Source organism: Ursus americanus, chromosome 3 (genome assembly GCF_024610735.1).
Source record: "Ursus americanus isolate L20-20 chromosome 3, mUrsAme1.1.p, whole genome shotgun sequence".
Classification (NCBI taxonomy): domain Eukaryota; kingdom Metazoa; phylum Chordata; class Mammalia; order Carnivora; family Ursidae; genus Ursus; species Ursus americanus.
This window is the reverse complement of record NC_142129.1, coordinates 14591305-14604795: the sequence shown is the minus strand read 5'-3', so window position 1 is coordinate 14604795 and position 13491 is coordinate 14591305. Positions and strand designations below refer to the sequence as shown.

Genomic DNA, 13491 nt, shown 5'->3' with positions numbered 1-13491 from the left:
TATTATAGGCATTCAGACTTATTTTGATGGTCCTGTCACCTTTTTAATTCAGAATTAGTGACTTATCGTAAACACTTTTTATCCTTGTCCTCAATTTTATCCATGTCCATCAGGTACATACTTTGTTTCCAAAGTATACCAGAAATCTTAAAAGTTAAAATGAAATACAAATCCATAAATCATCTAGAGAATTCAATCCCTAGCATGTAATGCTAGGGATTGTCTTAATTTTTATGATATTCTTGATGTAAATCTGTACAATAGTGATTGAACTCTGAGACTTGTGTTTCATTTGTATTTTGAAATTCCAGTATGTAGTTAATGTGCCAGCATTTTATTTTGGTGTAGATTTAGCTGACTTGCAGTAGAACTGGCATTAAGTCAGGTTACTGTGAGCTATCGTTTGTCTTAAAAAAAGAGGCTCTGGTAAAGGAGAAATGCGTGCTGAAAAAGCTAAAAACTGAAGCAAATATTTTTTGTAGGTCTAGGTCCAGAGAACATCGCAGACATCGGTCTCGCTCCATGTCACGGGAGCGGAAGAGGAGAACTCGATCCAAATCTCGGGAGAAACGCCATCGCCACAGATCGCGCTCTAGCAGCCGCAGCCGCAGCCGCAGCCACCAGCGAAGTGGGCACAGTTCTAGAGACAGGAGCAGAGAGCGATCCAGGAGGAGGTACTGAGGTGTCCATAGAGGATATGTGGAACTCCCTATGGTTTAGAGTTGGAATGCTATTGGTTTGAAATTTGCATCTGGTCACATGTACACATTTGTGTGTGAGTGTATAACATTTTTCCCCTGATTCTATGGGTAGTGGAAGAATACACTTAGGAGCCAGAGTAAGAAATGGGAACCAATGTGCTGCAGAGGTTATTGCTTTTTCTCTGCTTAGTGTATTTTGGGAGAAAAAAAAGTACCTTGTGGGCAGTTTGAGGTACCAATACTCCATTTTTTCAGTATGTATTGGCTGATTAAATGAAAGGGCTTCTCAGAACCCCTAAAGAGTTTAGCTTTGTTGGACTTACTGTTTTCCAAACTCCTTTGAGCTGGTGCACTTTTTCAGAGCAGACACATTTTGGTATATTGTTTTATCTGCACTAGGTGTACATTGCTATATATAGTTAGCTTGGTGGGGCGGATTCAGAATCTCGAGGTTAGACTTTCTTGGCATGAAAATTTGAAAGGTGCAGGAGGGCAGATCTAGGGTGTGGTGCATTGAGGGACCTGAATATCTATTCAGGACAAAGGTTTAGATTGTGTTAGAGCCTTTGCACTGAAAAGCTACATCAACCAAGCTCCCAAAATTCTCAGGTCACAAGATGGTCCTTAAGCCAGGTCATTTCTACGGAACATATAAACCATGCTTAAAATTGTTTTCATGACAACTCTTCTTACGCATATATGTAATAAACCTTTTTTGAGTGCCTAGCACCTACTAGTCTTAAATTTTCTATTGATTACTCTTCGTGAAGCCCATGATAGAATTCACAGAAAGCTGATAAAAATCTTTGGTCGGGGAGAGGAGGGAAGTCTTTCCTTGAAACCACTCACACGCAGAGTTGGTGAGTAAGCTTTCACTGACTATTTTCTTTCTCATATTCTTGCCTTGTTCTAAGTAGGTCCTTTTCCCTCCCCCAGCTTTGAGGTATAATTGACAAAATTTTAAGATATTTAAGGTGTACTTCGTGGTGATTTGATGTATATACACACACACATTATGAAAGGGTTCCCACCAGTGGTTAATTAACATATCCTTCACCTCAGGTGTTTATCTTTTTTTTTTTTTTTTGAGGAGAACATTTACGTTCTACTCTGATTAGCAAACTAGTTCAAGTAACTTTAATCAATATAATTGTATACTTGCTTCTATACTAGACCTAGTAAAAAATAACCAAGAAGTATACTGTAGTTGAGCAACTTTATTCAAGTTAGAACACAAGCCTAACATCTCTGATAATAAAGTGTACATCCAGAGTAATGTAGGAGTTTAGATGAGGGAAATACCAGAGAAAATTTAAAAAGGCTTCCGATAGTAGGTCAAACCAGGTAGTAAAAAGATACTTGAGATGAGTAAATATCACAGACCAATGCAGAGAATGAACAAATTCTCCCTGAGATTTACCTGCACTGTATATTTTGAGAGTCACCCCACTGATTTTTGGAAGGTCTAGAGAGTCTGTTTTGTGAACCTGCCCACAGGTCATTGTTTCTGGTATCTGTGAACTCTCAAATGTCTTTATTTAAATGGTGGTGGGGATGGAAGGGGAGGGGCATGTCTCCTCACCAGGGTTGTGTGATCCTAGTCCCTAATGGTTCCTGCATTTATGAAGTTGTATAGGACATACTTCCGTCCTTCATGACATCCTTAATATTTTCAGCATGTTTATAAACAGGTTTATTTTTGTAAAACTGTTAAAAGTTTTTGCTTTTCTCAAGAGCACTTCTAATCTCGACAACTTATTCTCTTTCAAAGCAGCCTTCTGTGTTTTTACCAAAAATCAGCAGCCAAGTGCTATATATTTGAGTTTAAATTTCAAGGTAAAGGTCCTAGTTAAAATTCTTATGATTTGCTCTTTCCCCGACTGTGAAATACTGGTCTGATGATTTTGTTGGTGACATTTCCCTGGCGACAGTTATCTTAATAAATGAGGACTTACCTACATTTTTCTACTTCCTGGTTTGTTCAAACAACTAGTGCAGTCTTGAGGGTCAGACTACGTGGGTTCAGTGGCCTTGGCCAAGTAATCTCATTATCCTGTCTTCCCCCATCCTCAAAGTACCTGTGTTATTAGGATTAGTGGTAGTTTGAATGACATAGTGTCAGCTAACTGCTTATGGATGGGGACCATTGTAATCCCTCACAAAGTCGTAGTTGATGCTCATCTCATGGTTATTTTCCAGATAGTACTGACCTCTGACCTGCAACTCTGTTCTTAATTCTTAAAAAGACTGGAGAAGATTAGTGTTATTAGGATTAGTGGTAGTTTGAATGACATAGTGTCAGCTAACTGCTTATGGATGGGGACCATTGTAATCCCTCACAAAGTCGTAGTTGATGCTCATCTCATGGTTATTTTCCAGATAGTACTGACCTCTGACCTGCAACTCTGTTCTTAATTCTTAAAAAGACTGTGGAGAAGATTAGTGCAACCAGACATGCACTGTTTTTTTTCACATCTTTTTAAAATCATGCTTATTAAAACCTTAAGTAGAATATGCTCAAAGCTGACATTAATTTTTCAACCTTTTTGGTTGACTCCCCTTTTTATTTCTAAAACTGAGTATAGTATTTTTTTCCTGCCTTAGAAGTTCAAAGTATTACTTGACCCATGTTCAGAATTAGGATCCGAGGCCTGGTTAAGTGAGACTATATAAAAAGTACCATGTCAAGAACCCAATAAATGTACTATATATTACTGTTTCATTTAGATGTTGAAAGTAGATTTTATATTCTGATCCTATAATAGCCTTTGATTTTCCTTCTGATTGAATCTCTGCTGTGAGCTTGTTATCACTAACCTTTCTTAATGAAATTGAGTATGGGAATGGAGAGATGGTATCAAGAAACCATTAAGGTTAATCAAGATATAGGGTGATCATCTTTCGGTGTCTTCCATTCTTTTTTTCTGTTAGTTGAATGAGCTCACTCGGGAAGAGTAAAGAAGATTTCAAAAATAATAATGGTTATTTAAAGCCATGTCATTGACTAGTTCTCGTATCTAAGTCAAGTGCTGGCAGAGTGTTGCCTGCAGGCCAAAGCTGGCCCAGTAGCCTGTTCTTTGAATAGCTAGTGAGCTATGGGTGGTTTTTATATTGTTAGAGGGTTGATAAAAAGAAAAGGAAGAAGAATACCCCCTTAACTATTTACTCTCTGGCCAGACAGCAAAGAAAGAAAAGGTTTGCTGACCCCCATTCTAAGTCCTTAATTTCCACCCAATTTGGAACCTATACTGTTTTGTTAAAAAATTGGTTAACATGTCCACTTTTTAAAGGTGTTATCCCTGTACTATTTTTATATTAAACACATTTGCCATGAATTGGAAAACCTTTATGATTACCTCTGAGACAATGAGAACATCCTCCATTAAGTCATTATTTTAGCTTATGGTTTCTGACCCTTAATTTGTTTTCACCCATCTCCCTTGTCAGATTGGGTAGTGCTCCTTTCGGTCAGAACACTGGCTCCTCTGTCTGTCTTGGATGTATTCTGTATAACTTCAGCTTTCAGTACCTTAATATTTATCCGATTCTTTCATTTGGATATTGGGTTTCCCAACACATTTTGCTCCTCAAATTAATATTTTTCAGATCCTCAAAAGAAAGATTCAGAGACCAAGACTTAGCATCACGTGACAGAGACAGGAATTCAAGAGACAGATCACCTCGTGACAGAGATCGAAAAGATAAGAAGCGGTCCTATGAGAGCGCTAATGGCAGATCAGAAGACAGGAGGAGCTCTGAAGAGCGCGAAGCAGGGGAGATATAATTAGCTGTGTACATATCCTCAATCCTTAAGCTTCCTATGGAGTTACATACTATTGTTTAGTTTACAGCTGTTGGGGTAACAGTGAGCAGTTCCAGACTCCGATCCAAATAGGCTAGATGCACAGTATCTAACTTGATCTGAACTGAACGTGTTTCCCTGATGAAGCCTAAAACTACATCCATAGTTTCTGGTGAACCTGTAATGCTATTCTGAAAGTACAGTTTTATATAATAAGATGCTGATATCTTTATTCTTTCTAGTAGGAGTGATAGTGAACGAATTGTGTTGCTTGCCTTGGGATTTTTTGAACATTTGTAAAGTGCTGTCTTCCTTTCTAGTCCACAAACAACAGCTTTCAGAATTTCTTTTTAATTCTTCTTCCTCTGACTTTTGTATCCCCTAATACCTCCACCCTCTAATTATAAGAGAAAGGGGGGGCAGGGAAGCAATATAACTTCTGTTCTGAGGTTCTGTTCCCATTTATTACTAGCTGATTACAGAGCATTTATACTGGAAAGTGTGCTGGAGAAATTTAAATACTGAGAGTTTTGTTTTCTTTTACGGTGCCTATTTAGAGTTGGAAGTTGAACAGCTGTTGCATTACATACTTCGCTTTTTTATTGAAATTTTGAAATCAAACATGTCTTGATTTTTCTGTTCTATTGAATTGCTATGTTCAGGATGTTTTGGAAAGGGGGTGGGGGCAGGGACTCTTTCATAAGCACTTGTTTTATTTTGTGTGTGTGGAGTATAAAAGCTACAACCTTATTGTAAAAATTAATAAAATGAAACAATCACCACCACCATCATTAAACTGTAACTTGTCTAGTAAATTGTCACTAGAACTATTTGCTGTGGGCATTTCTTCTGTTATATCATTATCAGTGCCTTACCGTGCAAGGCACCAAAGGAAATAAACATGTACTTGCCAAGATGAACTGTTGCTCCACCTGGGCCCCTTGCTGACTGTATTCCAGCTACTAACAACTGCTATAGAGAAAGACCAGACCTGCAAAAGAAATTGGGTTTTTCTGGGTTTTTTTTTCCCTTTCAGCCAACTAAAATAAAAACATGGTGTAATCAACATAACGAGAATAACCATTTCTCCACTGACGAGCTATGTACCTACTAGTGATTATAAATTATAGTTGGGAGGTATCCCTTGTGATTCTAGAAAATCTAGGAACAAAATACTTCAGCAAAATTAGTGTCTATGAAACAGTTAACATCACCACCTTCTAAGAATTGTCTTTGGTCCCCCGAGTGTGACAAATTTAACATAACTGAGGTACATGGGCCACAGAGGGAAAGAGAAATTTTTTTTTTTTTTTAAAGATTTTATTTATTTGACAGAGAAGCAGCCAGCCAGCGGGAGAGGGAACACAAGCAGGGGGAGTGGGAGAGAAAGCAGCAGCCTCCCAGTGGAGGAGCCTGATGTGGGGCTCGATCCCAGGACTCTGGGATCACGCCCTGAGCCGAAGGCAAACGCTTAACTGAGCCACCCAGGCGCCCCAAAGAAATTAATTTTAAGTCGCAAATTTACATCTAAAAGGAACACCAAGTTTACTAAGCTGTGTATCATTAACTGAAGGTTTTCTGCCATATTTAGTTCCACACACTCCAGTTTATGCAGAGTTCAGTCTGAGACCCATCTCCCTCAGTGGCTCATTTTCTTTTACTCTTGGATTCTGAGAAATTGTTTTTTTATCTCCTTTGGCTTTAGCACTTTGCAGTGTGGAGTAAGATCAAACAGGTTAAGCTGGTAGATACAAGAAGACAGTGACCAAACTCCAACAAAACATTGGAAAATGTTTTAGCATTGTTTAAATGAAGTTTACTACCTCTCTGCCTAATCGTATAAATGCTTATTAGCTGTTAATGCAGTTCTGATTCATAGGGCAGTACAGGCTGCAGGATCATCAACAGGTCAGCAGTGGCCAGTGAAGGACATCACCATCTGGGACTGGTCTGCCATGTTAGATCACTTCAGCTACCTGGCTCTAAGTCTCATTTTAAAAATCCTTTTAGAACAATTCTGTTGTTTGTTTAGGTACTTATAGTATTTGGACTTTGGGATAAACAATCTACATTTTTTTTTTAAAGATTTTATTTATGTATTTGACAGAGATAGACAGCCAGCGAGAGAGGGAACACAAGCAGGGGGAGTGGGAGAGGAAGAAGCAGGCTCCCAGTGGAGGAGCCTGATGTGGGGCTCGATCCCAAGACTCCGGGATCACACCCTGAGCTGAAGGCAGATGCTTGACGACTGCGCCACCCAGGCGCCCCAACAATCTACATTTTTAATCATCACCCTTAAGCCAGGGCAGCTACTCTTAATTTAGAATAACCCTAAAGTCTCATCTGTAAGAAGGTGGAAGAGGGGTCAGTACCATATCCTCTATACTGAGAGGGACCTTAAGACCAAAGGTGATCCAGGGCATTGTGCAGCTGTCTTCTACCCCTGTTTTCTAAGCTGTGTTTTCTGCAGCTAGCTGGACCTTAATCCCCATTATTTTGTGTAGCAAGGGGCATGATGGTGAGGTCACAGTTTACCTACAGTGGCAGCACCTGGTATGGAGGGGAAGGTGGCAGCAGAGGACCCTAGGCCTGCCTCATCCCACAAATACAACTATCCAGTCATCCTCAAATGCCCCAGAAATCAACGTCAAGACTGGCCGAACGAACTCCACCGCTGAAACCAAAGGTGGGAAGCATAGAGATGGAGTTGGCGGAGAAACCTGGCTGCTGCAGAGAGGAGGGAGCCCTGGTCATAGAGAAAGCTGAGAGAGGAGCACACAGGGGAACACAAAAGGAGAACGTTTCCTCATAGCCATTGGTTTGCAAAGTGAGAGGAGCTGAATTTGAATTCTTGCAACCTGTGGGACTTAGAGCCAGAAGTTTTACACGTTAGCTGGCTGGGCTCCTAGAGAGTCCCGTCTGGAGGCATCGCAGCTGCTCTCAGAAAGAAGGCAGGCAAACAACCTGGGGACAGACAGCGTGGAAAACAGCAGAGTGCCGGCAGAACCCAGGGGGAGAGATTGTTCTATCTTCTCCGAGCGTGACCAGAGGCAGCATTCAGGGGATAACCTCTCCGAGAACAAAGCAGCTGGCCCGCCCTTGCCCTCCCACACCCCTCTGCATGAACAGAGAGCCACCTGCAGGAACTGGCTGCCTAACTTGCTTACAGTAAGCCACGCACCCCCGTGCTTCCGTAGAACTTCCCTTCTCAGTCAAGCCCGCTTTCGTCCCTAGAGTGGTGAGCCCCCTCACCCAGAACACCAGCACAAAGCCCTGCCCATACCACGTCTCCCGACCAGTGCCTCATTTCTAGTGAAGGTGATGACAAGGTTCATGGCACAGGCAGATCAAAGCCCACCTAACTGAAACTCACCAGCTAAAACACGGAGGCCAGGGACCAAACGCTGCCCACAGCCAGCAAGGAGAGCTTCTCCAGATGAAGGGCCTGAAGGATAGAGAAGCCAGAACACAACAGCAGAAAACGCAGCACACATGGAGACACTCCCTGAAGCACCAGGCCCTGGGCACTACATGGCCTCTTCTTCATAAGGCCATTACTTTAAGGAGCAGGGGACCTAATTGGCTAACCCACAGAAGCAGGCAAAATGAGAAGGCAGATCAGTTTATCCCAAATGAAAGAGCAAGATAAGGCTGTGACCAGACATCTAAGTGAAACAGAAGTAACCTGCCTGATGGAGAATTTAAAGCAGTGATCGTAAGGATAGTCATGGGGCTTGAGAAACAAATGGAAGACATCAGTGAGACCCTTACCACAGAAATAGTTTAAAAAAAAAAAAAGGACAATAAATGATAATAGAAGCATGCACGACGCAATGAACAGCAGGCTGGAAGAAGCAGAGCAAGGAATTAGTGACTTCAAGTAACAAAGTAATCAAGCGGAAAGAAAAATTATACAAAACGAAAACAGACTTAGGGAACTCATTGACTCCATCAGAGTAATAACATTCATATTCTAGGAGTCCCAGAAGAAGAGAGACAAAGGGGACACAAAATTTATTTGAAGCAGTAGCTGGAAACTTCCTAGTCTGGGGAAGGAAACAGACATCCAGATGCAGGAGACACAGAGAATACCCATCAAAATCAACAAAAGCAGGCCAACACCAGCACAGATTGTAATTGAATTTACAAATTATAGTCCTAAGAATCTTAAAAAGCACTAAACACAAAATAAGACCATTACTTATATACGGGAAAACCCATAAGGCTATTGGCAAATTTTTCATGAGAAACTCTGCAAGCCAGAAGAGACTGGCATGATCTATTCAAAATGCTGAAAGGGAAGAATGTGCAGCCATTAATAATCTACCCAGCAAAGCTAACCTTCAAAATAAAGAGTTCTCTCCCAGACAAAAATTAAGTTTCGTGACCACTAAACCAGCCTGCAAGAAATATTAAAGGAGAAATAGAGACAGAAAGTGGCAGTATGGAAGTAGGAATCAAATGCAGTAAAAATGACTTTCTATTAAAAAAAATCCTTCAAGGAACTTGCAAAATGTGACAACATATACCTAAAATCCGTGGGGAGGGGAGTCAAGAATGGGTTCAAACTTAAGCAGCCATCACTTTAATACAGACTGCTATATGCAAAAGTTATATGCAAACCTAATGGTATCCACAAATCAAAATACAAATATGCAAAGAACAAAGAAATTCAAATCGCTTAAGAAAACCAGCAAGCCATGAAAGAAAAAGGATCAGAAAAAAATCCCCACAAACCACCACAAAACAGTAAAATGACAGTAAATGCTTGTCACTATTTTGAATAGAAATGGACTAAATGCTCTAAATAGAAGACTTAGGGTGACAGAGTGGATTAAAAAACAACAACAACAAAAACCCATCTGTGTGTTACTTATGAGAGACTCATTTAAAAAAAAACTTTTAAGATTTTACTATTTAAAATTATTTTTTTTTTTAAGATTTTGAAGTAATCTCTACTCCAGCATTGGGCTTGAACTCAAGTGTACACACAACATTCTTTAGGGCACATCACCCATTAGCCCACAAAACAAGCCTCAACAAATTCAAGAAGATCAAAGTCCTACCATGCACTTTTTCTGACCACAACATTATGAAATTGGAAGTCAACCACAAGAAAAAAATCTGGAAAGACCACAAACACATGAAGGTTACCTGGATGCTACTAAACAACGAAGGGGGGGGGGGGAGGGACAATGATTGGGTCAACCAGGAAATAAAAGAGTACATGGAAACCAATGAAAATTAAAACAACCACGGTTCAAAACCTTTGGGATGCAGCAAAGTGGTCTAAAAGGGAAGTATACAGCAATACAGGCCTACCTCAAGAAGCAAGAAAGATCTCAACCTAAACTTACACCCAAAGGAGCTAGAAAAAGAACAAACAAAACCAAAAACCAGCAGAAGGAAGGAAATAATAAAGATGAGAGCAGAAATAAGGATACAGAAACAAAAAAAAACCAGAACAAATCCGTAAAACCAGGACCTGGTTCTTTGAGAACAACAAAATTGATAAACCTCTAGACAGACTTAAAAAGGACCCAAATAAAATCATGAAAGAGAAATAACTAACCAACACCACAGAAATACAACAATCCTAAGAGAATACAGTGAAAAACTATATGCCAACAACCTAGAAAAAAATGGATAAATTTCTAGAAACATCAACTACCAAAATGGAAACAGGAGAAAGGTAGAAAACTTGAACAGACTAATAACCAGCAAAGAAACGGAATCAGTGATCAACTCCCAACAGACAAAAGTCCAGGGTCAGATGGCTTCATAGGTAAATTCCACCAAACACTTTACAGAAGAGTTAATACTCTTCTCAAACTATTTCTAAAAATAGAAAAGGAAAAACTTCTACATTCATTCTATGAGGCCAGCATTACCCTGATAGGAAACCAGATAAAGACACCACTGAAAAAAAGAGCTACTACAGGCTAATATCCTTAATGAACATATATACAAAAGTCCTCAATACCAGCAAACCGAATCCAACAATTTATTTTAAAAATGATCATAATCAAGTGGGATTTATTCCTGGCTTGTAAGGATGGTTCAATATTCGCAGATCAACATGATAGACCACATTAATAAAGGGTTAAGAACCATACGATCATTTCAATTGATGCAGAAAAAGCATTTGACAAAGTACCAACCTCCATTCATGATAACAGCCCTGAACAAAGTAGGTTTATGAAGTGCACATATGAAAAACCCACAGCGAATAACATTCTCAATAGGGAAAAACGGGCAGCCTTTTCTCTTTGGTCAGGAACAAGACAGGGATGTCCGCTCCCACCACTTTATTCAACATAGTACTGGAAGTCCTAGCCACAGCTGTCAGACAACAAAAAGAAATAAATGGCATCCACATCAGTAAGGAAGAAGTCACAAATTTTCACTCTTTGCAGATGACATGATCCTCTATGCGGAAAACCCGAAAGACTCCACTGAAAAACTGCTAGGACTGATAAATGAATTCAGTAAAGTCTCAGGACACAAAAATCAATGTACAGAAATCTGTTTCATTTCTGTAAACTAACAAAAGCAGAAAGAGAGGGGCGCCTGGGTGGCACAGCGGTTAAGCGTCTGCCTTCGGCTCAGGGCGTGATCCCGGCGTTATGGGATTGAGCCCCACATCAGGCTCCTCTGCTATGAGCCTGCTTCTTCCTCTCCCACTCCCCCTGCTTGTGTTCCCTCTCTCGCTGGCTGTCTCTATCGCTGTCGAATAAATAAAATCTTAAAAAAAAAAAAAAAAAAAAAAACAGAAGGAGAAGGAATTACTCCCATTTTAGTTGCACCAAAAATAGTAAGATACCTATGAATGAACCTAACCAAAGAAGTGAAAAGACCTGTACTCCAAAAACTCTAAAATACTGATTAAACAAATTGAGGCTAACACAAAGAAATGGAAGGACATTCTGTGCTTACAGATTGGAACAAATTTTGTTAAAATGTCTACACTATCCAAAGCAATCTACACATTTAATGCAATCCCTATCAAAATACCAACAGCATTTTTCACAAAACTAAAACAGCGCCGAAATTTGTATGGAACCACAAAATAGACAAAACAATCATGAGAAGAACAATGCTGGAAGCATCACAATTCTGGACCTTGAGTTTTGTTTTGTTTTTAAAGATGTTATTTATTTGTGAGAGCAAAAGTGGGACTCGCTGTTGAGCAGAGAGTCCGATACGGGGCTTGACCCCAGGACTCTGGAACCATGAGCTGGGTTGAGGGCAGACGCTTAACCCCACTGAGCCACCCAGGCACCCCTGGACTTCGAGTTGTATTAGAAAGCTGTAGTAATCAAAACAGTATGGTACTGGCATAAAAACAGACACATAGATCAATGCAACAGAATAGAAAACCCAGAAATAAACCCACAATCATATAGTCAGTTAGCCTTCGTCAAAGGAGGCAAGAATATCCAATGAGAAAAAGACCCTCTCTACAACAAATGATGTTGGGAAAACTGGACCACTTTCTTAACATCTTACACGAAAACTCAAAATGGATTAAAGACCTAAATGTGAGACCTGAAACCATAAAAGGCCTAGAAGAGAGCATAGGCAGTAATTGCTCTGACACTGGCCATAGCAGTGTTTTTCTAGATAGGTCTCCTGAGGCAAAGAAAAACAAAAGCAAAAAATAAGCTATTGCGACTACATCAAAACTGAAAGCATCTGCACAGCCAAGGGAACAGAACAAAAAGAACCTACTGAAGGGGAGAAGGTATTTGCAAATGACATAAGGGATTAGTATCCAAAATTAATAATTTATTTAACACCCCCAAAATAAATAATCCAATTTAAAAATGGGCAGAAGACACAAACAGGCATTTCTCTAAAGATGGCCAACAGACATATGAAAAGATGTTGAACATCACTCATTGTGAAGGAAATGCAAGTCACAACTACAAGGTGATATCCCCTCACACCTGTCAGAATGGCTAAAGTTAACAACACAGTAAATAAGTATTGACAAGGGTGTGGAGAAACAGGAACCCTCTTGCACTGTTGGTAGGAATGCAGACTGACGCACTGTGGAAAACAGTATTGATATTCCTCAAGAAGTTAAAAATAGAACTATCCTAGGATCCAGCAATCACAATACTGGGTATTTTCCCAAAGAATACAAGAATAGTAATTCAGATGGATACGTGCATCCAGTGCTTCTAGGAGCATTATTTACAACGGCCAAATTATGGAAACAGCCCAAGTGTCGATTGATTGATGAATGGATAAAGATGTGGTCTAATGGAATATTACTCAGCCATAAAAAATAATGAAATCTTGCCACTTGCAACAACATGGATGGATTCAGAGTATACTACTAAGTGAATTAAATCCGTCCAGGACAAGTATCATATGATTTCACTCATGTAGAATTTAAGAAACAAAATAAGCAAAGGGAAAAGGCAGGGAGGCAAACCAAGAAACAAACTCTTAACTGTAGAGAACAAGCTAATGGTTACCAGAAGGGAGGTGGGTATGGGGGTTTAAATAGGTGATGGGGTTAGAGAATACACTTGTGAGGCACACCAGGTGATGTATGGAAGTGTTGAATCAGTATATTATACACCTGAAACTAATACTGTGTTATCTGGACTATTAAGATTTATTTATTTATTTTAGAGAGTGAGCAGGGAGGGAGAGGCAGATGGAGAGGGAGAATCTTAAGAAGACTCCATGCTGAGCACAGAGCCCCACACAGGGCTTGACTTCACAACCCTGAGATCACCACCTGAGCCGAAACCAAGAGTCAGAGGCCTATCACCCAGGCACCCCTGGAATAATAATAATAATTTATTATTATTTTACAGATTTACTTATTTTAGAGACAGTGCAAGCAGTGGGGAGGGGGAGAGGGACAGAAAGAATCTCAAGCCAACTCCACCCTGAGCACAGAGCCCAGTGCAGGACTTCATCTCACGACCCTGAGATAATGTCCTGAGCCGAAACCTAGAGTCAAACACT

At 40.1% G+C, this 13491-nt stretch overlaps 1 protein-coding gene across 4 annotated transcripts in view; it reads left to right on the top strand.

Moving 5' to 3' along the window:
* Positions 1-11896, top strand: part of LOC123788889 (putative RNA-binding protein Luc7-like 2) — a 75516-nt gene extending 63620 nt beyond the window's left edge. For all 4 annotated transcript variants that reach the window (XM_087860795.1, XM_045792538.2, XM_087860794.1 and 1 more), the window contains 2 exons: positions 483-674; positions 4308-11896. In XM_087860795.1, coding sequence (XP_087716921.1) covers positions 483-674; positions 4308-4485 — 370 coding nt within the window. In that variant the 3' untranslated portion in view covers positions 4486-11896. The remainder of the gene's footprint in view (positions 1-482; positions 675-4307) is intronic.
* Positions 11897-13491: the final 1595 nt, after the last annotated feature.